A 26,742-nucleotide genomic window follows, 5' to 3' on the forward strand; every position below is an offset into this window, starting at 1 on the left:
CTCGACACCTACTTCTCACAGCCCTGTCCTAGGAGTAAAGATGTTTACCCATGTTGTAGGGCTGTATTGATATTATCCTTCTCATCTTTCCCTTAAATCTTTCTCATCTACTCATGCTTTCTACTACCTTCTCTTATTTGTATATTTATGATTGGTTGTAATTTCTATTCTATTCTATTCTATTCTGTTCTGTTCTGTTCTGTTCTTATTCCTATTTCTGATTCTGATTCTAATTCTCTTCTATTTTTTATATTTCTATTATATTATATTATATTCTGTTCTATTCTATTCTTCTTCTATTCTATTCTATTTCTATTCTAATTTCTATATTCTATTCTATTCTATTCTATTCTGTGCTATGCTATACTATTCTTATTCCTATTCCTAATTCTAATTCTCTTCTATTTTATTCTATTTCTATTATATTCTATTCTGTTCTCTTCTATTCTTCCTCTATTCTATTCCTCCTCTATTCTATTCTATTTCTATTCTAATTTCTAGATTCTATTCTATTCTGTTCTGTTCTATTCTTATTCCTATTTCTGATTCTAATTCTCTTCTCTTTCTATTTTTTCTATTTCTATTCTATTCTATTCTTCCTCTATTCTATTCTATTTCTGTTCTAATTTCTATATTCTATTTTATTCTGTTCTGTCCTATTCTATTCTTATTCCTATTTCTGATTCTAATTCTCTTCTCTTTCTATTTTTTCTCTTTCTATTATATTATATTCTATTCTGCTCTATTCTATTCTTCCTCTATTCCAGTGGTTCCCAAACTTGGCAACTTTAAGACTTGTGGACTTCAACTCCCAGAATTCTCCAGCTGGAGAATTCTGGGAGTTGAAGTCCACAAGTCTTAAAGTTGCCAAGTTTGGGAACCACTGCTCTATTCTATTCTATTTCTATTCTAATTTCTATATTCTATTCTATTCTGTGCTATGCTATGCTATTCTTATTCCTATTCCTAATTCTAATTCTCTTCTATTTCTATTCTATTCTATTCTTTTTCTATTCTATTTCTATTCTTATTTTTATATTCTATTCTATTCTTATTCCTATTCCTATTTCTGATTCTAATTCTATTCTATTCTATTTCTATTTTTTTCTGTTTCTATTCTATTCTTTTTCTATTCTATTTCTATTCTTTTTCTATTCTATTTCTATTCTTATTTCTATATTCTATTCTATTCTTATTCCTATTCCTATTCCTATTTCTGATTCTAATTCTATTCTATTCTATTTCTATTTTTTTCTGTTTCTATTCTATTCTTTTTCTATTCTTTTTCTATTCTTATTTCTATATTCTATTCTATTCTTATTCCTATTCCTATTTCTGATTCTAATTCTATTCTATTCTATTTCTATTTTTTTCTGTTTCTATTCTATTCTTTTTCTATTCTATTTCTATTCTTTTTCTATTCTATTTCTATTCTTATTTCTATATTCTATTCTATTCTTATTCCTATTCCTATTCCTATTTCTGATTCTAATTCTATTCTATTCTATTTCTATTTTTTTCTGTTTCTATTCTATTCTTTTTCTATTCTTTTTCTATTCTTATTTCTATATTCTATTCTATTCTTATTCTTATTCCTATTCCTATTTCTGATTCTAATTCTATTCTATTCTATTCTATTTCTATTTTTTTCTGTTTCTATTCTAATTTCTATATTCTTTTCTGTTTCTATGCCATTCCGTTCCATTCTGCTTCTTAATAACCCCTGGGTTTGGGCATTTTCAGAAAGTGCTGTAGGCAAATCTTACTTGGGCAGCCCAGGTGTTTGCAAAACATCTGTCTGTCTCTTCACCAGCTCCCTGAAGTACAACGCCAATGAGATCGACCTGCAGCTCAGGAAAGATCAATACAACCTCACCGAGCCCGCTTATCAGGTGGAATGGATCATCATCGACACGGAAAGCTTCACAGGTAACAAATGTCTTTGTGGACTGCTGTGGCTTTCGCAATCACACAAGCCACCGTCGGCTTAGGTCTGGTTTGCAAGGGCAGCCGCGATAGGCCGGATGGTACAAACTGTAATCCGAGGTTTTCAAGTCACAGGAACAGGGTGTTGGAAGAAACGTAAGGTGACCAGACGTCCCGCATTTGGCGGGACAGCCCCGCTTTTTCATACATTTTCCCGTGTCCCGCACGCTTTTTTAAAAAGCATGCTTTTTTTGGCGCTCGCAGCTCCCGCCCATCAGCTGCTAGCTCGCTGGGCTGGCTCATCGTTCTGTTCTATCCTACCTACAAATTTAAGCCAGCCCAGCCTGCCGCTCACTGATTTAATTGGCCTGGACTCCAGCCAATCAGTGAGCTGGCTGGGATGGAAAATTTTCCATCCCAACCAGCTCACTGATTGGCTGGACTCCTTAGCTGAGGACGCCTGCGCGAGTCTCCATTTTATTTCGTCTTTGTTTTGGGGTTGCAGCTGCGCTTACTCACTGGTGGTGAGTAAATCATGTTCATGTAATGTTATGATTTGGTACCGTGGGAATCGGGAGGCGCTGGGGGGAGGAGACAGCCCCCTTCTCCCCCTTTGCGGAGTTCACAGCCAGCCCCTGTGCTGCGCTGGCACGGGCGGCAAAAGCTCTGGAACCACGTGGAAGTTCTCGGGCGGCTGCTCCCTCGCTCTCCTGCCCCGGCGATCCCCCCCCCCCCCGGTCAATGGTGTCCCTCTTTACCAATCTGAAAATCTGGTCACCTTAAAGAAACGTCCGAGTTCGGTTCCAAGTGGGGAAAAAGACCCTGGAAACATGGAGGCTGCTTGGAAAGATGGTTTTAATGGTGGACAGGACCACATTGCTTGAGCCCTGAACAGAAAAGGGGGATCCCATCCTTCCAGATGTTGGGTGAAGAAGAAAAAGAGAGCGAGATGCTGAAAGACCCTGGTTTTATACCCTCTCTGGGCTTTGATCTTGAGCTTGCATTCTGATTGGTTGTCAGACTCCCATGGGGCAACTCTCTAGGCTGTGCTCGGAGTCCAAGTTTGGTTGAGGGTTGCTTCTTCCCAGGTGCCCTGTGGGGAGACGGGTAAAGGGCTAAGGCTATCATGCCTTAATCCCATCACTCTGGAGATGAAGGGGGAGATCTTTGTTATGTAGAATAGACTAGCTCAGGCCTTTTAATGGCCCAACGACAAAGGTGGGGGGGGGGCTATTAAGAGTGAGTCTGTTTCCTGCCTAAAAACATGTTTCTCCCTGATCCAGGGAAAAGATAATATTCTGCCTTTTCAACATTTCCCAGGATATTTCATTTTTTTAAGGAGAGGGGTGGGTTTTAACTTCCTACAAGGGTTCCAAGGGTGGTATTCAGCCGGTTCTGATCGGTTCAGGCGAACCGGTAGTGGAAATTTTGAGGTGGTCGGAGAACCGGCAGATACCGCTGTCTATCTGTCCCTGCCCCCATCTATTCTCTGCCTCCCGAGTCCCAGCTGATCGGCTGGGTCTTCTTCTGTTGTTCTCCACAGGAGAACAGAGCTGGGAAGCAGGTTAGTGGGGTAGGGAGGGAATGGAGATTTTTACAGTATCCTTCCCCTGCCCTGCCCACCATGCCATGCCCACAGAACCAGTATATATAATTTTGAAAGTAAAGAAAAATAATGTGAAAAAAAGCAAAGAAAAGAAGAATATAGAAATAGAGGGGTGGACTAGAAGACCTCAAATGTCTCCTCCAGATCTATTCTGAATTGGCAACTTCATTGGACTTCAATTTTGCCTGGGGATTGTGGGAGTGGTTGGGAAAGGCCAGTGGGATAGTCTCTTAAAGATCCTTCATGGCTCACACTGTTTCTCCTCTCTTCCCTCTTTCTTCTCTCTCTCTCTTTTCTCTCTTCTCTCTCACTTTTTCTCTCTCTCTTCTTTGTCTCTCCCACGTCTCTCTCTCTCCTCTCTTTTTCTCTCATCTTTCTCTTCTGTATCTTCCCTTTCTCTCTTCTCTGTCTCTCCTTTTTCTCTCTCCTCTCTCTCCTCTCTTCCCTCTCTCTTCTCTCTTTTTCTCTCTCATCTTTCTCTTCTCTCTCTCTTCTCTCTCCCCCCTTTCTCTTCTCTGTCTCCCCTCTCTTTTTCTCTCCTCTCTCTCTTTTCTCTCCTATCTCTCTTTCTCTCTCTCTCATTTTTCTGTTCTCCCTCTCACTCTTTTTCTCTCTCTCTCTCCTCTCCCCTCTTTCTTTTACTGTCTCATCTTTCTCTTCCCTCACTCGCCCCTTTCTCTCTCTCTCTCCTCTCTCCCTACCTCTCTCCCCACTCCTTCCCTTCTCTCTCCCCAATCAGAGAATGGCGAATGGGAAATTATTTACCGCCCGGCTCGTAAAAACATCAACTGGCTTGTCCCTCGAGACAGCAACAAACATCAGGACATCACCTTCTACCTCATCATTAAGCGCAAGCCTCTCTTTTACATCATCAACATCGTCATTCCCTGCATCCTCATCGCCTTCATGATCATCCTCGTCTTCTACTTGCCGGCTGACAGTAAGCAGATCTTTTCAGCCTCTTAGACTTCCTGCCGAGGTCCAGTTAGGCCGATCTATCTACAGGGAGTCCTCAACTTACAACGGTTCATTTAGTGACCGTTCAAAGTTACGATGGCACTGAAAAAAGTGACTGTGTAGGACCTCTTTTCACCCTTTTTGACTGTCGCACCATGGCCAGGTGATGAAAATTAGGATGCTTGGCCACTGATTCACATTTACGGCAGCAATTAATTCGCATTTATGACATGTGAGCCCCTTTTGCTATCTTCTGACACGCGAAGTCAGTGGGACAGCCAGCTTCACTTAAAAACAGCGTTATTAACTGAATAACGGCAGTGATTTACTTAACAACAGCAATGGGGTTGCAAAGGAGATGAGTGTGGATGGATTCCCAAAAGGCGATAAATCTAGGCAGCGAAGAGGAGTTGTCAAAAATTGGTGGGGATGTTCTGAGGTTAAATTCTCACCTTGCTTTCCAGGTGGGGAGAAAATGACTTTGGGTATCTCCATCCTCTTGGCTCAGTCTGTATTTCTGCTGCTGATTTCTCAGCGCCTCCCGGCCACCTCCTTCGCCATACCCCTCATTGGCAAGTAAGTCTCCCATATATATGTGTCACAACCCCTGGTATGCCCAAATATGGGAGGGAGCATACTGCTTCTCATTTCTGACTTTCGGCTCACCCTAGGAGCCATCCAGGCAGAAAGGCATTTTTTTTTTATGTTGCCTTTGTTACATTTGTGTTGCATTTGTGCTGATAAATAAATAAAGGGAGACTAGTATAGATCTATTTCAAGCTATTTAGCTCTCATTAGCTAGTCATACCCTTACTGGGAATCGAACCTGGGCTGTATTACATATCAGACAGTTGTATTAGCCACTAAGCTACAAGCTCTCCTCCTTTATCACCTAAGCCAGGGAAATAGGTATGTATTGTGTCACAACCCCTGGTATACCCAAATATGGGAGGGAGCATACTGCTTCCCTTTTCTGTCTTTCGGCTCACCCTAGGAGCCATCCAGGCAGAAAGCCATTTTTTATGTTGCCTTTGTTACATTTGTGTTGCATTTGTGCTGATAAATATTTATTGTGCTGATAAATATATCTCATATATATCTCCTGCCCGCCTCCCTTCTTCGTGGATTCCTTCCTTCCTTCCTCCCTCCCTCCCTAGCAAACTCTGCCCACAGTCTGGAGTTTGAATCTCACCAGGCTCAAGGTTGACTCAGCCTTCTGTGGTGGGTAAAATGAGGACCCAAATTGTTGGGGGCAAATATGCTGACCCTGTAAACTGCTCAGAGAAGGCTGGAAAGCACTGTAAAGTGGTATATAAATGCTAGTGCTCTTCCTTCCTTCCTTCCTTCCTTCCTTCCTTCCTTCCTTCCTTCCTTCCTGCCTGCCTGCCTGCCTGCCTGCCTGCCTGCCTGCCTGCCTGCCTGCCTGCCTCCCTTCTTCGTGAATTCCTTCCTTCCTTCCTTCCTTCCTTCCTTCCTTCCTTCCTTCCTTCCTTCCTCCCTCCCTCCCTCCCTCCCTCCCTCCCTCCCTCCCTCCCTAGCAAACTCTGCCCACAGTCTGGAGTTCGAATCTCCCCAGGCTCAAGGTTGACTCAGCCTTCTGTGGTGGGCAAAACGAGGACCCAGATTGTTGGGGGCAAATATGCTGATTCTGTAAACCGCTTAGAGAGGGGCTGGAAAGCACCATGAAGCAGTATATAAGTGCAATTGCTATTGCTATTTTATAAATGGTTATGTATGAATGCTGATAGGTACCTGCTCTTCGTCATGCTTCTGGTGACTGCAGTCATAGTGGTGTGCACCGTGGAGCTGAACATTCATTTTCGGAGCCCAAGCACCCACATCTTGTCTGAATGGACGAAAGAGGTAAGCCGGTAATCCACCTCTTGCAACAGTTCCTATGTAATTTTTCTAAATAAAATAACAAATAAATCAATGGAATGGCCTTTCAAAGTTCTAACGGCACTGGGGGGAGGCACTCTTGATGGATTTTTCACATTTGTGACCAGCAATTTGCTTAACGACTGTGGCAAGAAAGATCGTAAAATGGGGCAAAACTCACCCAACACTGTCCCGTTTAGAAACAGAAATTTTGGAGTTGATTGGGGTTGTGAATCAAGGACTAATTTCCCCAAGTCAATATTTTTAATTCCCGTAAAATAAAAAGAGGCAAAACTGCTTTGTAAATCCAGTAAATTCAGAAAGTCTATTCAGGCATCCTGCTTGAAGCAGGATCTGAATTAAGCTGATTTCTAGGTTCCCCATAATTTTAGAAAACCTGGTTTATCAGTGTAGGCTCAGACAGGAAATAACAACGGGATGAACTAATTCTACTTGACTGTGAAGCTACGTTAACAGAATTTTGCAAATCAAAGTTTTTCTCCTGTCTCCATGACATCCCAAGAAACTATGGAGGATCCCTTCTAAGTTTCTCTCCAAGGAGCTGCTGATTCTGTTCTACAGAGGAATGATTGAGTCTGTCTTCTGCACCTCCATCACTGTCTGGTTTGGCTCTGCAACCCAACAAGACAGAGACTTCAGAAGAGAATCAGAACTGCAGAAAAAACAATTACTGCCAATCTGCCTTCCATTGAGGACCTGGACACTGCACGAGTCAAAAAGAGGGCCGTCAAAATATCTACAGACCCCTCGCATCCTGGACATAAATTGTTTCAACTCCTACCCTCAAAACGACGCTATAGGGCACTGCACACCAAGACAACTAGACACAAGGACAGTTTTTTCGAGAACGGCATCACTCTGCTAAACAACTGAAGTACCACAACACTGTCGAATTATCTACTACGACTGTGTTACTGTTCTTCTTCTCATCCTTCCTAGCACCCATCTCCTCCCACTTATGACTATAACCATGTTGCTTGAATCTTTTAATTTGTATTGTTTTCATTTGTTTCCTAGTAGGATTTGATAGCTTATTAGTAACCTTGACTATCACTAAGTGTTGTATCTTTTATTCTTGATGAATGTATTTTTATTCTCCTTATGTCCACTGAGAGCATCTGCACCAAAGACAAATCCCTTGTGTGTCCAATCACACTTGGCCATTCTTTTTTCTTTTCTTTTCTTTTCTTTTCTTTTCTCTTCTCTTCTCTTCTGTGCTGTTCTGTTCTGTCCTGTTCTGTGCTGTGCTATACTATGCTATGCTATTGTACTCTACTCTATTAAATTCCTTCTGTTCTGTGTGTTCTGTTTCATTCTGTTATTCTATTCTATTCTATTCTATTCCATTCCATTCCAGTCCATTCTATTCTATTCTATTCTATTCTATTCTATTCTATTCTATTCTATTCTATTCTATTCTATCCTATCCTATCCTATCCTATCCTATTCTATTCTACTCCGGACTTTCTGGTTTCTTTCTGGTGGGAAATGGATTGATGGGTGGGAAGGATTGATACTCCTTACAGACAGCTGGTCATTTGCATCCTTTTAGAGAGTTGTTGAGGCTACTTGGAGGTTGATCTGTGTCCTCAAGGTCACCTGAGTGGCGCAAATGGGTGTGGAGCCTTCGTGGAACCACTGAAAGGACCGTGTTGTAGGCATGATGTTGCCTCCTTCCCCCTGTGTTGAGAGACGGCTGTTCAGTTTGGACATAGATGGCCTTTTAAACCCCTCTTTCAAACCTCCAAGCGGCCTCAACGACATTCTGAAAGAATGCAAATGACCAGTGGTCTGCAAGGGGTTTAAATCCTTCTATCGCCCACCCACCCACCATCCAGAAGCTTCTTGGATGAGAAGTGAAACATCTTCAAAAGAATAACAAGGAGGTCCAGTTGCCTCTTGAAAAAAAAAATAGCACCTTTGGGACCAACACTTCCATTGTCTCTGTGTTGTGGAGTTCTAAAAGGGCCCATTCTGGCCTACTACGCAAATAGGTGGCTGCATCTCATCCAGTTGGGTTTATTTTGGATGGGACACCATCAGGAGATCTTCAAGCTGCCGCTGAAGACTGTTGAAGGTTGAAAATCCCTTTTCCCTTTCCCTCCTTCGATCCACAGTTCTTCCTGGACACCCTTCCGCGCCTCCTCCGCATGTCTAAGCCAGCGGAGAGTGACCCTGCGCCGCAGGATGGCTTCCTGATCCGGCGTTCCAGCTCGGTCGGTTACATCGCCAAAGCGGAGGAATATTTCACCATTAAATCCCGCAGCGAGCTCATGTTTGAGAAGCAGTCGGAGAGACACGGCTTAACTAGACGGATTACCCCTGCACGTAAGCCCCAAAATTGCAGCGATGGGTTTGCTGCCCCGTTGCTGGGTGGGCGTGGCAAAGGTGGGTGTGGCCTAGTTACCCTACTGCACCATGGTGGAGGGGGAGTTTTTTTGCCGTCCCGAGGCTCCGGAGACTTTCCTTGGGCCTCTGGGAAGCAAAAACTGCCTTCCCCGGGCTCCGGAAGCCCTCTAGAGGTGTGAAACAGGCCTGTTTCCGGATTTCCGGTAGGCCCATTTCCTCCCCGCACTCCCTGAGCCTCCATGTGGTCCCTGCACTTACCTGGCATGATGAATGGGCTGCATTCCTGGGAGGGGAGGGGTGGGAGGGATGGGGCAGAATGGGCGGGGCCAGCCAGGAGTGGGGTTTGGGAGTTCACTGAACCGCGCGGAATCTTCGCTAGAGGATCGCCTGAACTCGCATCGACACCACCTAAAAGTTCTCTAATGCGGTGTCATTAAATGCCGCTGGCTCATGACAGTCAGGAAGCACACACCCGCCTGCTCGAGCTCCTTACCTGTCCTTTTAAGCCTTCTGCGCACGCGCATGGTGCATACAGCGCCTGTGCGACGCTCTGCCGAGCAGCTAGAGCATTGCTGAGGCTTGCGGAAGTGTCGCTGGCAACTACGACACATGCACACGTCAAGCACGTGTGCAAGCGCATTGTGCACGTCCATGTGGGCGACGCCGGGCCTGTTCCAACCATACTGGTTACAACGGGATCTGGAACCCACTACTGGTAGGCTGTCAACTTGCAAAGCATCCTTGGCCTGCTCTTGAGTTGCCATAGGCAAGGGGGATGGGAAACCGAGGGAGCAGCATGGCAGCCAAAAACAGAAGTACATCCCAGACTTATCTTTCTCAAGGCCATCTCCCAGAGTCAACCACAATGGCCAGAGGGGAGTGATTGCTACAACCTGCAAAACTGCTCTGTTGGCGAATGTGATTGATGATGCACCCTGGAAGGAGGGGGGAAAACAGGGTCATGATTGAGCCATAAATTACATGGGGTCAGAGTGGGCTTCATTTGGGAACGTGCCGACATGGAGCTCCCAATAAATAACTGGATTTCTTTTGAAGCTTGGCTCGAGGCTCATGATTTAATTAGGGCATCTGTCGGAACCCTGACACAGAGTTAGCCTGAAGTACCACATTCGGACCACTGCGATACCCGCTGGCTCTCATATTGCAGCTCTCTAGATCTCTTTGGTCCCTGGCTCAGAGCTTCCTTCTTTTCTCTCTCCCCACCGCCCCCCAGGACCAAGCCCCCATGAGGAAGGCTATTTGCAGGACCAGCTGTACAATGAGATCAAGCCAGCCATTGCTGGAGCCAATTTCATCGTGAAGCACATGCAGGAGAAGAGCAACTATAATGAGGTAAATATATCTCATATATATCTCCTCCTGCCTGCCTCCCTTCTTCGTGGATTCCTTCCTTCCTTCCTCCCCCTCCCTCCCTCTTTCTTTCTTTCTTTCTTTCTTTCTTTCTTTCTTTCTTTCTTTCTTTCTTTCTTTCTTTCTTTCTTTCTTTCTTTCTTTCTTTCTTTCTTTCTTTCTTTCTTTCTTTCTTTCTTTCTTTCTTTCTTTCTCTTGTGCTTTGTAAAATAGCTTTCCCCCCTCCTCTCTGAGGCAGCCCCTCAAATATTGGAAGATGCTCTCCTGTCTCCCCTGGTCCTTCTCTTCACTAGATTAGCCATGTCTCTCAAGTTACAGCCATGCTGTAACTTGGATATTTTCATTTTCTGCAGCAGAATGTGGTCAGCAGGTGGCCAGAAATGGGGAAAACCCGAGAGAGCCATTCTGTGCTGTCGCAACTTACCTAACCTGGTTGCTGAATTAAGCCAGGTTTAAGCTTCGTCTGATATCCAAATGCCATAAGGCCAATGGTCTCCAAATTTGGCAACATTAAGACCTATGGCCTTCAACTCCCAGAATTCCTCAGTCAGCATGGCTGGCTGGGGAATTCTGGGAGTTTGAAGGCCACAAGTCTTAAAGCTGGCTGGGGGATTCTGGGAGTTGAAGGCCACAAGTCTTAAATGCTGACTGGGGGATTCTGGGAGTTGAAAGCCACAAGTCTTAAATGCTGACTGGGAATTCTGGGAGTTGAAGGCCACAAGTCTTAAATGCTGATGGGGGGATTCTGGGAGTTTGAAGGCCACAAGTCTTAAAGGCTGACTGGGGGATTCTGGGAGTTGAAGGCCACAAGTCTTAAATGCTGACTGGGAATTCTGGGAGTTGAAGGCCACAAGTCTTAAATGCTGATGGGGGAATTCTGGGAGTTTGAAGGCCACAAGTCTTAAAGGCTGACTGGGGGATTCTGGGAGTTGAAGGCCACAAGTCTTAAAGGCTGACTGGGGAATTCTGGGAGTTGAAGGCCACAAGTCTTAAATGCTGATGGGGGGATTCTGGGAGTTGAAGGCCACAAGTCTTAAAGGCTGATGGGGGGATTCTGGGAGTTGAAGGCCACAAGTCTTAAATGCTGATGGGGGGATTCTGGGAGTTGAAGGCCACAAGTCTTAAAGGCTGACTGGGGGATTCTGGGAGTTGAAGGCCACAAGTCTTAAATGCTGATGGGGGGATTCTGGGAGTTGAAGGCCACAAGTCTTAAAGGCTGACTGGGGGATTCTGGGAGTTGAAGGCCACAAGTCTTAAAGGCTGACTGGGGGATTCTGGGAGTTGAAGGCCACAAGTCTTAAATGCTGATGGGGGGATTCTGGGAGTTGAAGGCCACAAGTCTTAAAGGCTGACTGGGGGATTCTGGGAGTTGAAGGCCACAAGTCTTAAAGGCTGACTGGGGGATTCTGGGAGTTGAAGGCCACAAGTCTTAAAGGCTGACTGGGGAATTCTGGGAGTTGAAGGCCACAAGTCTTAAAGGCTGACTGGGGGATTCTGGGAGTTGAAGGCCACAAGTCTTAAATGCTGATGGGGGGATTCTGGGAGTTGAAGGCCACAAGTCTTAAAGGCTGACTGGGGGATTCTGGGAGTTGAAGGCCACAAGTCTTAAAGGCTGACTGGGGAATTCTGGGAGTTGAAGGCCACAAGTCTTAAATGCTGATGGGGGGATTCTGGGAGTTTGAAGGCCACAAGTCTTAAAGGCTGACTGGGGGATTCTGGGAGTTGAAGGCCACAAGTCTTAAATGCTGATGGGGGGATTCTGGGAGTTGAAGGCCACAAGTCTTAAAGGCTGACTGGGGGATTCTGGGAGTTGAAGGCCACAAGTCTTAAAGGCTGACTGGGGGATTCTGGGAGTTGAAGGCCACAAGTCTTAAAGGCTGACTGGGGAATTCTGGGAGTTGAAGGCCACAAGTCTTAAATGCTGATGGGGGGATTCTGGGAGTTGAAGGCCACAAGTCTTAAAGGCTGACTGGGGGATTCTGGGAGTTGAAGGCCACAAGTCTTAAAGGCTGATGGGGGGATTCTGGGAGTTGAAGGCCACAAGTCTTAAATGCTGATGGGGGGATTCTGGGAGTTGAAGGCCACAAGTCTTAAAGGCTGACTGGGGGATTCTGGGAGTTGAAGGCCACAAGTCTTAAATGCTGATGGGGGGATTCTGGGAGTTGAAGGCCACAAGTCTTAAAGGCTGACTGGGGGATTCTGGGAGTTGAAGGCCACAAGTCTTAAAGGCTGACTGGGGGATTCTGGGAGTTGAAGGCCACAAGTCTTAAATGCTGATGGGGGGATTCTGGGAGTTGAAGGCCACAAGTCTTAAAGGCTGACTGGGGGATTCTGGGAGTTGAAGGCCACAAGTCTTAAAGGCTGACTGGGGGATTCTGGGAGTTGAAGTCCACAAGTCTTAAAGGCTGACTGGGAATTCTGGGAGTTGAAGGCCACAAGTCTTAAAGGCTGACTGGGGGATTCTGGGGGTTGAAGTCCACAAGTCTTAAAGGCTGACTGGGGGATTCTGGGAGTTGAAGGCCACAAGTCTTAAAGGCTGACAAGGGAATTCTGGGAGTTGAAGGCCACAAGTCTTAAAGGCTGACTGGGAATTCTGGGAGTTGAAGGCCACAAATCTTAAAGGCTGACTGGGGAATTCTGGGAGTTGAAGGCCACAAGTCTTAAAGGCTGACTGGGGGATTCTGGGAGCTGAAGGCCAGAAGTCTTAAATGCTGATGGGGGAATTCTGGGAGTTTGAAGGCCACAAGTCTTAAAGGCTGACTGGGGAATTCTGGGAGTTGAAGTCCACAAATCTTAAAGGCTGACTGGGAATTCTGGGAGTTGAAGGCCAGAAGTCTTAAAGGCTGACTGGAGGATTCTGGGAGTTGAAGTCCACAAGTCTTATTAGACTGTTCCTGCTGTGAACATACTATAGCTTTTGGAGGTGCTTGCGTGGTGTATGAAAGTCTTCGCCCCTTTTCCGATCCTATTATTTTACCCTTGTAGGAAAAGGACAACTGGAATCGCGTGGCTCGGACTGTGGACCGTCTCTGCCTCTTCTTGGTGACCCCCATCCTGAGCCTTGGGACCTTATGGATCTTCTTGGTGGGAATCTTCAACCACCCTCCCGCCCAGCCCTTTGAGGATGACTCTTACGACTACAATGAAAGTAACCCACGTTTTCTCTAAAGCCGAGGTCCGCCCTGCACTAGCATTGCCGATCAGAACATCCGTCACAGCTGCCAGATTCGGTGGGTCGCGATGGGAGATCGTACTGGCCCTTGCTGTGGCTCCCCCACCGCAAATATCCGGAGGGTTGGGATCCCTTAAGTTATTTTTGATTTTTGTTGTAATTTTATTCCTTAGGTTTCCCAGCCTTTGATAGGTTCTGACCTAGCCTTCCCCAGCATCACAAAGCCGAGTCCTTGTCCCCCCCCCCAAAAAAAACCTTTTTATTTAATTTACAGTGGATTCCTCTGCAGCAAAGTCTTTCCTCTCCCTCAGTCTTTCAAGAGAGTTCACAATTACCGGCCTTTATCAGGCTTGGAGAGTGGCCATATCTTTCAGACGCCCCATAATATAGCAATAGCAATAGCAGTTAGACTTATATACCGCTTCCTAGGGCTTTCAGCCCTCTCTAAGCGGTTTACAGAGTCAGCATATCGCCCCCAACAACAATCCGGGTCCTCATTTTACCCACCTCGGAAGGATGGAAGGCTGAGTCAACCCTGAGCCGGTGAGATTTGAACAGCCGAACTGCAGAACTGCAGTCAGCTGAAGTAGCCTGCAGTGCTGCATTTAACCACTGTGCCACCTCGGCTCTTACTTGGCAAGAATGCAGGAATGGACTAATGGCCTCCTGCAAACTCCATTCCCCTTTCGTTCCTCTTTTATTCCCTATGGGCGGGGCCATTCACCGTCCACCTCTGGCTTTACTCCAAAGTCGACCCTTGTTCCTTAGTTTTTCCCTTCGTCTGGCAACTCTGAGCATGCGAACAGGCTCCAACTGTTCTTCTGCCTCACTGTTGTCCAACTTTGAAGGCAGCTGAGAACTGTCAGACGGCCCTGATTCCCTCTCTGTTTTCAATGCAGAGCCTTCATGCCAGCCTTCCCCAGACTCCAGGATTGGCCCATGTTCCTCCCCAACCTCCTCACTGTCCGAATCTGCTGCCAGCTCCCCTGGCTGCTGGCGGGCCACAACAAGATACTTTGAGATGTTTGGACTTCAACTCCCAGAATTCTCTGCCGCCTGGGGAATGCTGGGAGTTGAAGTCCAGACATTGTACAGTTGCCAAGAGTGAGAAATAGAGTTTAATAAAGACTTTTTTTCCCCAAGGGAGTTTGGGAATATCTGGGACGGCAAAGGGGTTTGTTTTGGTTGTTGTTTTTGAAGATTTTAAAAAGTTAGTTTGTTCCTCTTAGCAAGTTCTGTCAATTTAACCACCCATTCCTGCACAGGGCTATTGCAGAATCTTTCCATCTTTGTACATAAATCTTGTTGCAGTTATCATATATACCGAAATAAATTTCCATGATTGTTTTTCTCCTAACTCTGCACCCATCAGTCCTAAAAGGAAAAGTTTCAGTTGAGTGCCGTTAATTCTTCTCTTACGACAACAGTTGTGCCCCAAATTTCTGTGGCCAAGCGAGACAGTTGTTAAGCGAGTCTTGCCCCATTTCATGAACTTTCTTGCCTCCGTTGTTAAACGAATCACTGCCTCCGTTGTTAAACGAATCACTGCATTTGTTTCTAAAGTGGCTGTTAAGTGGCTTCCCCCTTGCCTTTGCTTATCAGAAGGTCGCAAAAGGGGACCACCTGACCCTGGGACACTGCAACCGTCATAAATACGAGTCAATTGCCTAGCCTCTGAGTTTTGTTCACGTGGCTATGGGGAGGCTGCGAAGGTCGTAAGTGTGAGGAATGGTCAAGTCCCTTTTTTTCAGTAGTGTTGTAACTTCAGATGGTCAATAAATGAACTGTTGTAAGATGAGGACTACCTGTGTTATCTTCTCTTTGAATCATTCTTTAAGGTTTTTTACGTGTCCATCAAGCATGTGTTGTTCATATTCCCGACAAATATTTGAAGTGCCTTTATCCATTCTAGATCAGGGGTGTCAAACTTGATTGCATTGACGGACGCATCAGGGATGTGACCTTGGGGGGTTGGGGGGACATGGCCAGATCAACGTCACATGTTGGGGGCATCTGTGGTGGCCAGGTGCTAAGGCTGGACTTCCCTCAGATCCTCCCTCACTTTCATAATCTCCCTCCCTCTGTCAGCGTTCCAAGTATCATGTAGAATTAAATCAGAGTCCAAGGCAAAATGATCCTTAAAGTTCCAATTTAATAAATTAGACATCTTAGCATCTTAAATGTATTTGTTGTAAGCCGCCCGAGTCCTTCGGGATTGGGCGGCCTATAAATTCATTAAATCTAATCTAATCTTTTTAGCACATCTATGTTAATCCCAATACTGGAAATGACATCAGAATTCCAACCAGTTAAAAGTTCAGGATCTTGTCCCCACACCCACAATCCATCACATGGGCCAATCTTCTTCTTCCACGCTGGCATCCACACCTAGCTTCTTCCAGTCAGGTGTACTGGTGCGGAGACAAAGGATGACCTTGGCTTCTAGTAAAGAATGAAAACAATACATTCTACAATCTCACTCCTGTTTATTCCCCCCTCCCATCAACTACACTAAAGAAACAGCATAATGAAATAAGAGAAAGTGTGGGAGGCCAAAATTCTAAAAGGAATATAATTGCAGGCCTGACACCCTCCCTCCCTTCCTTTCTCCTTCCTTCCTTCTTTCCTTTATTCCTTCTTTCTTTCCTTCCTTCTTTCCTTCCTTCCTTCTTTCCTTCCTTTATTTTCTTCTTTTTCCTTCCCTCTTCATTCTCCTTTCTTCTTCCTTCCCCTCTTTCCTTCTTTCTCCTTCCTTGCTCTCTTTCCAACTTTCCTTCTTTCCCTTTCTCCTTTTCTGTCCCTTCTTGCATGCTCAAATGCAAACGGGGGAAACAGTTCTTGTCTTGTTTTGTTTTCAGTTTTTTGTACTAGCCCTCTGCCAGCGAAAACGAGGGACGTGGTGATTCAGTGGGGAAGACGTTGAGGTGGTCGATCAGAAAGGTCAGCAGTTTGGTGGTTCAAATCCCGAGCACCGCATAACGGAGTGAGCTCCCCTTACTTGTCCCAGCTTCTGCCAACCTAGCAGTTCGAAAGCACGTAAAAAATTGAAGTAGAAAAATAGGAACCACCTTTGGTGGGAAGGTCACAGCGTTCCGTGCTCCTTCAGCGTTGAGTCATGCTGGCCACCATGAAAGAAGACCTTGAAAAACTAATAAAAAAACATATCGGCAATGGCAGTAGAGACTGGAGAACTGGTTCAGGGGCGTGGCCAGCCTGGGTCACTGCCAGTTCTGCGACCCAGGCCAAATTACCACTACCGGTTCGCCCGAACTGGTGCAAACCGGTAGAAACCCACCTCTTCCTGAGTGGGACCTGGATGGGAAAAAAAGGTTGATTTTTTTACGGCATGCTTCATTTAATCCTGTAAGGAAAGATTGAAAGCAAACAAGGTCCAGGCAGAAGAAGAACATCATGGCTTCCAAATCTAAGAGACCGGTTTGATGGATATGGCACAATAATAATAATAAGACAAACCAGGGGTCTCCAAGCTTGGCAACTTTAAGATGATTAGGGGATTGGTAGATAAAACATACAAAGAACGGTTACAGGAATTGGGTATGTCTAGTTTAATAGAAAGAAGGACTAGGGGAGACAGGATAGCAGCCTTCCCATATCTCAGGGGTTGCCCCAAAGAAGAGGGAGTCAAACTATTCTCCAAGGCACCTGAGGGCAGAACAAGAAGCAATGGATGGAAACTAATCAAGGGGAGAAGCAACCTGGAATTCAGGAGAAACTTCCTAACAACGAGGACAATTAACCAGTGGAACAGAAGTTGCCACCAGAAGTTGTGGCTCCACCATCACTGCAGGCTTTCAAGAAGAGATTGGACAACCATTTGTCTGAAATGGTATCGGGCCTGCTGCTGAGAGCAGGGGGTTGGGACTAGAAGACCTCCAAGGTCCCTTCTAACTTTATTATTCTGTTAAAACTCCCAGCATTCCTCAGCCAGCGGGAATTCTGGGAATTGAAGTCTACAAGTCTTGCATTTGCCAAGTCTGGAGACCCTGATTATAAACTATTGGGTTTATTTTTAATGCTAGGGACTGGGCATACCTCCTACCAGCTGTTGTGCTAGCTGTTGTGTGGAAATAAGGCCAGGAGGTCAGGTGTCGAGGAGGAGTGCTCAAGGCCATCGGGAAGCATCTCTCTCAGGACAGGTCCCATTACATAGAAAGCAGCTGAAACTCCCTGGCTGAGAATGCAAAGCCTTGGGGGTGAAGTTATGGGCGAGACAGCTGCCGCCAGAGAGTTTCCGGGAGTTGAGAAATGATGAAAACGCCACATTGACTGTTATTGTGAGTTTCCTAAATACACACCCACAGATAAGTCACAGAACATTTCATCAGCGGAATAAATAGCCCCCAGAAGTTGTGGGTGCTCCTCCAACACTGGATGTTTTTAAGAAGAAATTGGACTGTGTAATTGGTGTAGGGTTTCCTGTTTGAGCAGGGGGTTGGACTACAGGATCTCAAAGCTCCCTTCCAACTCTGTTATCAGTCTGTCTTTGTTGTAAGTAGGTGGATGGGGAATAAGGGCCTCCTCCGGGTTCCATCTGCGGGTCAATGCCGACTGGCGACCATGCAGAGGAGGGCCTTCTCGGTGGCAGCTCCGACGCTATGGAACGATCTCCCCATGGAGATTCGTACCCTCACCACTCTCCAGACCTTCCGTACAGCCATTAGAATCTGGCTATCCCGCCAGGCCTGGGGCTAAGATTGTACCCTCCCGGATGGTATGAATGTTGTGTTTTCTTTTAATTATGTGTTGTCGTATATGTAAAAGTCTGTTTCCCCTTTTCCCTTTCGGATGTGAGCCGCCCTGAGTCCCCCCAGGGAAAAGGGCGGCATACAAATAAACTCCTGAATCCTGAATAAGACTGAAAGAAACTCTCCAACAAAACAAACCCCGATGGTGAGAAAAGAAATAGAAAAAGAATTAGAAATTCTGTTTTATATAAAGCACCACTGAAAGCAAATTAAAAAAAAATACAGTCACCATGTGCTTTACTGCTCAACTATTTATCTGAAACAGGAAACTCTACTTAGAACAAAAAAGCATAGAGTATAGAGATCCAAATTTCAAAACGCTGCCATCTATTGGTTAAATATTACTGTAGCTGTTGCATCAAAATACATTCCGACAATGAATTCCAACAAAGTAAGGTTTTACACTTAGGCAAAAAAAACCAAAAGCAAAAAAACCACTAGGTGGTATCTAGCACAATGTGTAATGCGAGGGAGAGTCCTAGTGGATAATCACTTAAATATGAGTGAGCCGTGGGCTGCAGTCCCCCCAAAATGCCAACAGAGTCCTAGGCTGCATCAACGGAGAAATAGAATCAAAATCACGGGGAGTGTTAATACTACTTTATAAAGCCCCAAACATCGAAAATATGGCATCCAATTTTGGTTGTCTCGATACAAAAAGATGTTGACACTCTGGAAAGAGTGCAGAGAAGAGCAACAAAGAGCAACAAAAGATAATTAGGGGACTGGAGGATAAAAGATGCGAAGAACGGTTGCAAGAACTGGGTATTGTCTAGCTTAATGAAAAGAAGGACGAGGGGAGACAGGACAATAGAAGCCCAACATTTGAGGGGTTGCTACAAAGAAGTGGGGGGGGGGTCAACCAATTCTGAGAATATATCAATTCTTGAATACAGCTCGTCTGCCTGGAATCCACACTGTATAGCGGGCATTAACACAATTGAACGAGTCCAGAGGTATTTCGCGAGAAGAGTCCTCCACTCCTCTGCTCACAACAGAATCCCTTATTCTACCAGGCTCCAAATTTTGAGCTTGGACAACCTGGAACTACACCAAGTTCTGACCTAAGTGTAGTACACAAAATTGTCTGCTACAACGTCCTACCTGTCAACGACTCCTTCAGCTTCAACCTCAATAACACACGGGCAAACAATAGATACAAACTCAAGGTCAACCGCTCCAAACTCGATTGCAGAAAATGTGACTTCAGCCACAGAGTGGTCAACGCCTGGAATGCTCTACCTGGCTCCGTTGTTAGATCCCCAAACCCCCATAATTTTAACCTAAGACTGTCTACTGTTGACCTCACCCCATTCCTTAGAGGTCCGTAAAGGGGGCGTGCATAAGCGCACCAGTGTGCCTACCGTCCCTGTCCTATTGCCCCCATTTATTCGTACCCATTTCCTGTGTTCATGTCCATGTTTATACTTAGACCTGCTATCTTGTACATGTTGAAGTCCACAAGTCTTAAAGTTCCCAAGTTTGGACACCCCTGTGTTAGATGAAAGGGCAATTGTTAAATTGGTCACACGGTTGTTAAATGAACCTGGCTTTCCCCACTGACTGTGCTTGTCATAAGATCTCGGGTGAGGATCCCCTGACCTGCAACCGTCACATATATGAGTCAGTTGCCAAGTGTTTGAATTTTGATCATGTGACCACGGAGAGGCTACAATGCTTATAAGGGTGAAAAATGATCCTGTTACGTTTTTTTCAATGCTGTCGTAACTTCAAACTAAAATGAATTTTGGTAAGTGGAGGACTGTCTATAGAACTGGTTGTGTCTTTTCCAGCAGATGAATTATAATCCAAAATTATGAAATCTTGAGCTTGGTTTAAAATCCGTCCGTTGGAGAAGGTGCTATAGGAATTCTGATCTTTTTCGCCCCACTGGAGACTAACATAGCATTGGTAACTTGGTTCATTCATGGCTTAACTGTTGTGGCCCTCCAGCGGACAGTGGAGCTGATGGCAGACTCAGCCAGTGAGGAGGTTGGGGAGGAACATGGGCCAGTCCTGGAACCTGGGGGAGGCTTGATTTGATTTGATTTATTGCATTTCTATGCCGCCCTATTCCCAGAGGGACTCAGGGCGGCTCACAAACCAAAGTAAGGGGGGGGATACAAACAGGAGGGAAAAAAACAACGGACAAACAACTACAACAATTTAAAAAACACTCAACAACCACACAATTCGAGCGGGGGCGGGGAACTACTCAGCCCCAGGCCTGTCGGAACAACCAGGTTTTAAGGGCTTTGCGGAAAGCCTGAAGGGTGGTGAGGGTCCGAATCTCCACGGGGAGCTCGTTCCAGAGGGCCGGAGCAGCCACAGAGAAGGCCCTCCTCCGGGTGGTAGCCAATCGGCATTGGCCAGTAGATGGAATTCGGAGGAGGCCTAATCTGTGGGATCTAATAGGTCTGTTGGAGGTAATTGGCGGTAATAGGCTCTGATGAGGGCTCTGCGTCGGAGGGAGAGAGGGGGCCAGGGCTGTCAGTTACCAGCTGCCTTCAGAGTCAGACATCAGTGGGGCAGAAGAACAGGTGGAGCCTGTTCCTGGGGTGCACATGTGCAGAGTTGCCAGACGAAGGGAACACCTAAGGAACAAGGGCCGACTTGGGAGTAAGGCCACAGGTGGATGGTGGACGGCCCCTCCCATAGGGAATAAAAGAGGAGGGAAAGGGGGGTGGGGAGTTTGCAGGAGGCCATGAGTTCATTCAAAACAATAATACAATACAATAGCAGAGTTGGAAGGGACCTTGGGGGTCTTCTAGTCCAACCCTCTGCCTAGGCAGGAAACCTTATACCGTTTCAGACAAATGGCTATCCAACATCATTCCTGCATTCTTGCCAAGTATTTCAGCATATGAATAATATCGCCCTGGCCACTCTCCAAGCCTGACAAAGGTCGGTAAATGGGAGCTATCTTGAAAGACTGTGGGAGAGGAAAGACTTAGCTGGAGAGGAATTCACTGTCAATTAAATAAAAAGGGGTTTATCGTGACGAGAACTCGGCTTCGTGCTGCTGGGGAAGCCGAGGCCAGAGCGTTAACGAAGTTAGCCCTGGCATTCTCTCCACCTTTCCCTCTCCAAGGGAGACTCTCCCCACCTCCAAAAATCAAAACAAGGGCTTAAGTTTTTCAGGTATCCCGGAAGGTGATGAGAACAGGCAGTACTTAAAAATTGAGCCCTTCCTCTTCAGCCCCGCATTGTTCCCAGCGTTGAGCTGCCAAAAACAGCTGACAATGCCCAGCATAACAGCTGACCCATAACTATCTTGGAAAGGGGGGGGTTGCCATGCGGGTGGGGGCGGGAAGGGCTGGGCTGTGGCTCAAAATAACGTCCCAGATCTTCCAGCTTACATCAGTGGCCCCATTGCTGCCGAGGAACAAAGAACGAACAGTGCGCAGCCATATAACAATGAGGATCAGATGCTCAAGTTTAGCACTTCTGTTCAGCTTCTTTGCCGGTAAGTTAGGATCCCTGCAGATAATTCGCTCGCCGATGGGGAGGTGAGGTGGGATCAGGGGTGAAATCTACTTAACCTTCGCTACCGGTTCGCAAATGTGAGCGCAGGAAATTCTGCTTCCTAGCTAATATAAATTGTGCGTCACAGCTGATCGTTGGAAATACTGCTTCGCCCGAACCGGTAGCATTTCACCTCTGAGTGGGATGGGAGCAGGGCTGGGTTCCTGCCAGTTCTAAGCTCTTCTATAGAAGAGGTTCCACAAATCTACAGTGCCGTTTAGAACCGGTTCCAGCTCCCTTCCTCCCGCCCGTCCGCACATCATCAAGATGAAGACCGAGAGGAGGAATTCTGGGAGTTGAAGTCTGGAGATTTCGATGGTCCGATTCTGGAGGTTTGGGTGCTCCAATTCTGGAGGTTTGGAGGTTTTGGTGCTCCAATTCTGGAGGTTTTGGTGCTCCAAAACTGCATTTTTGATGCTCCAATTCTGGAGATTTTTTGTGCTCTAATTCTGGAGGTTTTGGTGCTCCAAAACTGCATTTTTGATGCTCCAATTCTGGAGATTTTGATGGTCTAATTCTGGAGGTTTGGAAGTTTTGGTGCTCCAATTCTGGAGGTTTTGGTGCTCCAATTCTGGAGGTTTTGGTGCTCCAAAACTGCATTTTTGATGCTCCAATTCTGGAGTTTTTTTGTGCTCCAGTTCTGGAGGTTTTGATACTCCAAAACTGGAGGTTTTAAAGAAGAGATTGGAGGGCCTTTTGTCTGAAATGGTTTAGGGTTTCCTGCCTGAGCAGGGGGGGTGGACTAGGAGACCTCCAGGGTCCCTTCCAACTCTGTTATTCTGTTATTTTGTTAAGATCCCTCTCCCAGTTACTACTATTAAGCCAGGCACCACCTGTGCATTTGCTTTTTCATCTGATATTTTAACACAAGATTTAACATTTCATTAGCAATTTATCGTCTTCGGATACAATTCCTCCAGCTCTGGAGTTTCAAAATCATTCTTTACAAAGTTTTTTTTTTTTTAAATCTCTTAGCCTATTTTTGTAAGTCTGGCATTTCAATCACATCTCTTTATTTCGTTTTTTCCTCATCTCCCTGCGGAATTCATGCGCGTCCCTGTCAGAGAGAACGAAGGGTAGAGAGAAGCCGCACCGCTCTGCGGTTGTTGTTTTTAACTTCTGTCACCTGTTGGCATCTTTGCTGAACAGATGGGATTCCTTTCTCCTCCCTTCATTCTGAACATATCTAAAGAATGGAAGAAAGAGCGGAAGAACACAAGAAAGCTTTGTCTTCTCCCTGGCAACATTGTTGGCTTGTTTTGAAGCCTTTTTGACACCGTCTCTATCACAGCTTTGTCATTTCTTGTCCTTAGGAAGCTGTTTTACTACCAGTTCAGGGACTGTTGTGGCTTGCCAGATGTCAGCGGAGCTGGCGGCAGACTCAGATGATGAGGAGGTTGAGGGAAAACCCGGGCCAGTCCTGGAGTTTGGGGAAGGCTCCGACGGATGCTCTGCGTCGGAAGCAGAGAGAGAGAGAGAGACAGGGCCGTCCGACATTTCCCAGCCGCCTTCGGAGTCGGAGATAAGTGGGGAGGAAGAACAGCTGGGGCCTGTTCCAGATGTGTGTAGGGGCAGAGCTGTTAGGAGAGGAGGACAACTGAGGACAAGGAGCCGACTCGGGAAGAAAGGCACACGTGGGCGCTAAATGGCCCCTCCCTGGCTGGGGAATAAATAGAAGGAAAGGGGAGTGGTGGTCGTAGGAGACAACAGTTCGTATTTCTGAAGATTTTGCTCATTGTGCTTCGTGCCTCAGAGACTGCTTGCCAGAACTTAATTTACAGCTTTGGCGCTGGAAGCTCCCAGCCTGGCAATTATCTCAAGGAACTGATAAGGTCTGTTACTGCAGTTAAAGCTTTGAAGGATTATTGCCTGGACTTTTTGGTGTGAGAATGCCATTAATTCACAGTAGCTAAATAAAGAGAGGTTTTTCAGGACAAGGAGTCTGTTTATTGGTTTTGCTAAGGCTGGGTCAGAACAGAGGCAACTAGAGAGAGGAAAGAAGCTGTGGGGAGAAATATCCATCTGGTTCAGTTCCAAGCCGGGAGAAAGGTGTTAGATATTTCCTCCTGCTGACAGACTGCAAGAGGTTTCCAGCAACATCCTCTGTTCCGGCGGGAACAGAGATTAAATCTCATTGGCTGGGAGGTCTGACAGATCCCTTTAAAAGGGGATGCTGTCCGACCATTCCTCAGCTGGATGTTACTTGACTTGTAATAAAGAGCTGTTGTTACGAGCCTTTGTGTGCCTCCTTTAGCCGATCTAACAAAAGGCACTCGAGACTTCCTTCCCTCTCTCCCTCCTTCCTTCCTTCCTTCCCCGCTCCTCCCTCCCTTCCTCCTGTCTGGGCCTAGTCTCTCCTTCCTTCCTTCCTTCCTTCCTTCCTTCCTTCCTTCCTTCCTTCCTTCCTTCCTTCCTTCCTTCCTTCCTTCCTTCCTTCCATAGTGGCGCAATGATTAGAATGCAGCATTGCAGGCTGACTCTGCCCATTGCTAGGAGTTCAATCATGACTGGTTCAAGGTTGACTCAGGTTTCCATCCTTTCCTAGGTCAGTAAAATGAGGACCCAGATTGTTGGGGTGCAAGAGACCGACTCTGTAAACCACTTAGGGAGGGCCATAACGCACTGTGAAGCAGTATATAAGTCTAAGTGCTATTGCTCTTCCTTCCTTCCTTCCTTCCTTCCTTCCTTCCTTCCTTCCTTCCTTCCTTCCTTCCTTCCTTCCTTCCTTCCTTCCTTCCTCCCTCCTCCCTCCCTTCCTCCTGTCTGGGCCTAGTCTCTCTTTCCTTCCTTCCTTCCTTCCTTCCTTCCTTCCTTCCTTCCTTCCTTCCTTCCTTCCTTCCTTCCTTCCTTCTTTCCTTCCATAGTGGCGCAATGGTTAGAATGCAGCATTGCAGGCTGACTCTGCCCATTGCTAGGAGTTCAAACATGACTGGTTCAAGGTTGACTCAGGCTTCCATCCTTTCCTAGGTCAGTAAAATGAGGACCCAGATTGTTGGGGGGCAAGAGGCTGACTCTGTAAACCACTTAGGGAGGGCCATAAAGCACTGTGAAGCAGTATATAAGTCTAAGTGCTATTGCCCTTCCTTCCTTCCTTCCTTCCTTCCTTCCTTCCTTCCTTCCTTCCTTCCTTCCTTCCCTTCCTTCCTTCCTTCCTTCCTTCCTTCCTTCCTTCCTTCCTTCCATGGTGCACAGTGGTTAGAATGCAGTGTTGTCTGCTAACTCTGCCAACTGCCAGCAGTTCGATCCTGACCAGCTCAAGGTTGACTCAGCCTTCCATCCTTCCGAGGTTGGTAAAATGAGGACCCAGATTGTTGGGGGCAGGAGGCTGACTCTGTAAATTGCTTAGAGAGGGCTGGAAAGCCCAGTGAAGCGGTATATAAGTCTAAGGGCTATTGCTAATATTGTGCATCTCCCTCGAGGTTCTATTTATAAGACCTGTTTGTCTATCTTAACACTTGGTCAGGCTAGCTTGGGCTGTTCATTGTTTGAGGATAGGATTTCTTTCCGGTGGTTTCCAGCTGAACTTTGAATCCTGACTGACATGAGCCAACAAAACGCTTGGAAGTCAAAAAGCGATCAGCCTAAATTTACACCCGATTTCCTTTTAGAGGCAGAAATCTGCAGGTAGTCCTTGATTTATGACCACAATTGAACCCAAAATTTATGGGGCTAAATGAGACATTTGTTAAGTGAGCTTGGCCCCACTTTTCTTGCACGTCTATATTGTGCTGGCTGGGGAATTCTGGGAGTTGAAGTCCACCATCATCTTAGAAGGTGCCAAAATTGAGAAACACTGACTTAACATGACCCCAGTCAGAGCGAGAGAATGCCAAAGCGTGGGATGATAAAACCCCAGGGTGGCATTCGCCCACATCAAAATTCGGACTCCTACGCACCCAGGCCAAGCAGTGGCAATTATCCTAATGCAGGTTAATCTGTCAAAGTTTCTCCCCAGGCTGAGCCCTTAGCATCTATTGGGTGGTTTGCTTTTCTCTAATAATTTAATAATGGAAAGGATTTTTTTTTAAGTCATTAGCCAGGCAACGAACTGTGCACCAGATAGGGAGGGATTCCAGCCACGAACCGGAGCGCTGTTTATTATTAATCCATTTGGACCGAAAACAAAACGGCAGCTTCCCTAATTAAATGCTCATTTTAGTTCCTGAAATGGCCCAGGAGTTAATCTGTTGTTGCGTTTATATTTTAATGCAGACCAAACATGATCAGAGAAAAGGCAACAGAGAGATAGAGGAGGATGGAGATGAGGGGGTTTTTTTCCCATTAAAAAAAAACCACCCATCTTTTTGCATATTTAAGACAGCGTATGTGATAGGATGAGGGATGCGGTGGCTCAGTGGCTAAGACGCTGAGCTTTTCGATCGGAAGAGTCGGCAGTTCGGCGGTTCGAATCCCTAGCGCCACGTAACGGAGGGAGCTCCCGTGACTTGTCCCAGCTTCTGCCAACCTAGCAGTTCGACAGCATGTAAAAATGCAAGTAGAAAAATAGGGACCACCTTTGGTGGGAAGGTCACAGCCTTCCGTGCTCCTTCAGCGTTGAGTCATGCTGGCCACCGTGAAAGAAGACCTTGAAAAACTAATTAAAAAAAACATGTCGGCAATGGCAATGTGTTAGATTTCAATGTAATGCGACTTCACATGTATACTGTTTTTCTTTAATTTCTCTGTAAAAATAGGATAAGTTAAGTACATTGACATATAGTGGAAATACACCAAAGGGAGGAGTAGAGGGATAGAAGAAAGATGGGTAGAGAGGGTGGGAGAGAGGATGGGAGGGAGGGTGAGAAGGAAGGGAGGGAGTGTACCGGGAGAGAGGAGTGGTAGAGGGGGAGGGGAAGTAGGGTAGAGGGGAATGTTGGAGGGAAGATAGAAAGTTGGAGGGGGGTGGAAGAAAGAGGTGTACGGAGTGGAAGAGGTATATTGGGTTTCTATTTTGGGGGGTATTGTTGACAAGAGGAATTGCTGCGATTATTGTTTAATGTTGTATGGCTCTGGCTATGCACAGTATATATGTGAGTGTATGAAAATGAAAAAAATGGAAAATAAAAACCTTTTTCAAGAAAAATAGGGACCACCTTTGGTGGGAAGGGAATAGTGTTCCGTGCGCCTTCGGCGTTTAGTCATGCCGGCCACATGACCACGGAGACGTCTTC

At 46.1% G+C, this 26,742-nt stretch overlaps 2 protein-coding genes across 2 annotated transcripts in view; both read left to right on the forward strand.

Annotated features, from left to right (window-relative positions):
- The window catches only part of CHRND (cholinergic receptor nicotinic delta subunit), a 23,367-nt gene extending 9,847 nt beyond the window's left edge, over positions 1-13,520 (forward strand). The window contains exons 6-12 of the mRNA XM_087726094.1: positions 1,814-1,929; positions 4,272-4,472; positions 4,954-5,065; positions 6,238-6,352; positions 8,506-8,716; positions 9,972-10,090; positions 13,094-13,520. Of these exons, the coding sequence (XP_087582220.1) occupies positions 1,814-1,929; positions 4,272-4,472; positions 4,954-5,065; positions 6,238-6,352; positions 8,506-8,716; positions 9,972-10,090; positions 13,094-13,276 (1,057 nt within the window). The 3' untranslated portion in view covers positions 13,277-13,520. The remainder of the gene's footprint in view (positions 1-1,813; positions 1,930-4,271; positions 4,473-4,953; positions 5,066-6,237; positions 6,353-8,505; positions 8,717-9,971; positions 10,091-13,093) is intronic.
- A 7,921-nt stretch (positions 13,521-21,441) lies between these two features.
- The window catches only part of CHRNG (cholinergic receptor nicotinic gamma subunit), a 29,014-nt gene continuing 23,713 nt past the window's right edge, over positions 21,442-26,742 (forward strand). The window contains exon 1 of the mRNA XM_087726095.1: positions 21,442-21,512. Within this exon, the coding sequence (XP_087582221.1) occupies positions 21,464-21,512 (49 nt within the window). The 5' untranslated portion in view covers positions 21,442-21,463. The remainder of the gene's footprint in view (positions 21,513-26,742) is intronic.

The sequence above is a fragment of the Thamnophis sirtalis genome, unplaced genomic scaffold (assembly GCF_051295495.1).
Source record: "Thamnophis sirtalis isolate CommonGarterSnake01/CBP01778 unplaced genomic scaffold, rThaSir2_p1.2 scaffold_11, whole genome shotgun sequence".
Taxonomy (NCBI): Eukaryota; Metazoa; Chordata; class Lepidosauria; order Squamata; family Natricidae; genus Thamnophis; species Thamnophis sirtalis.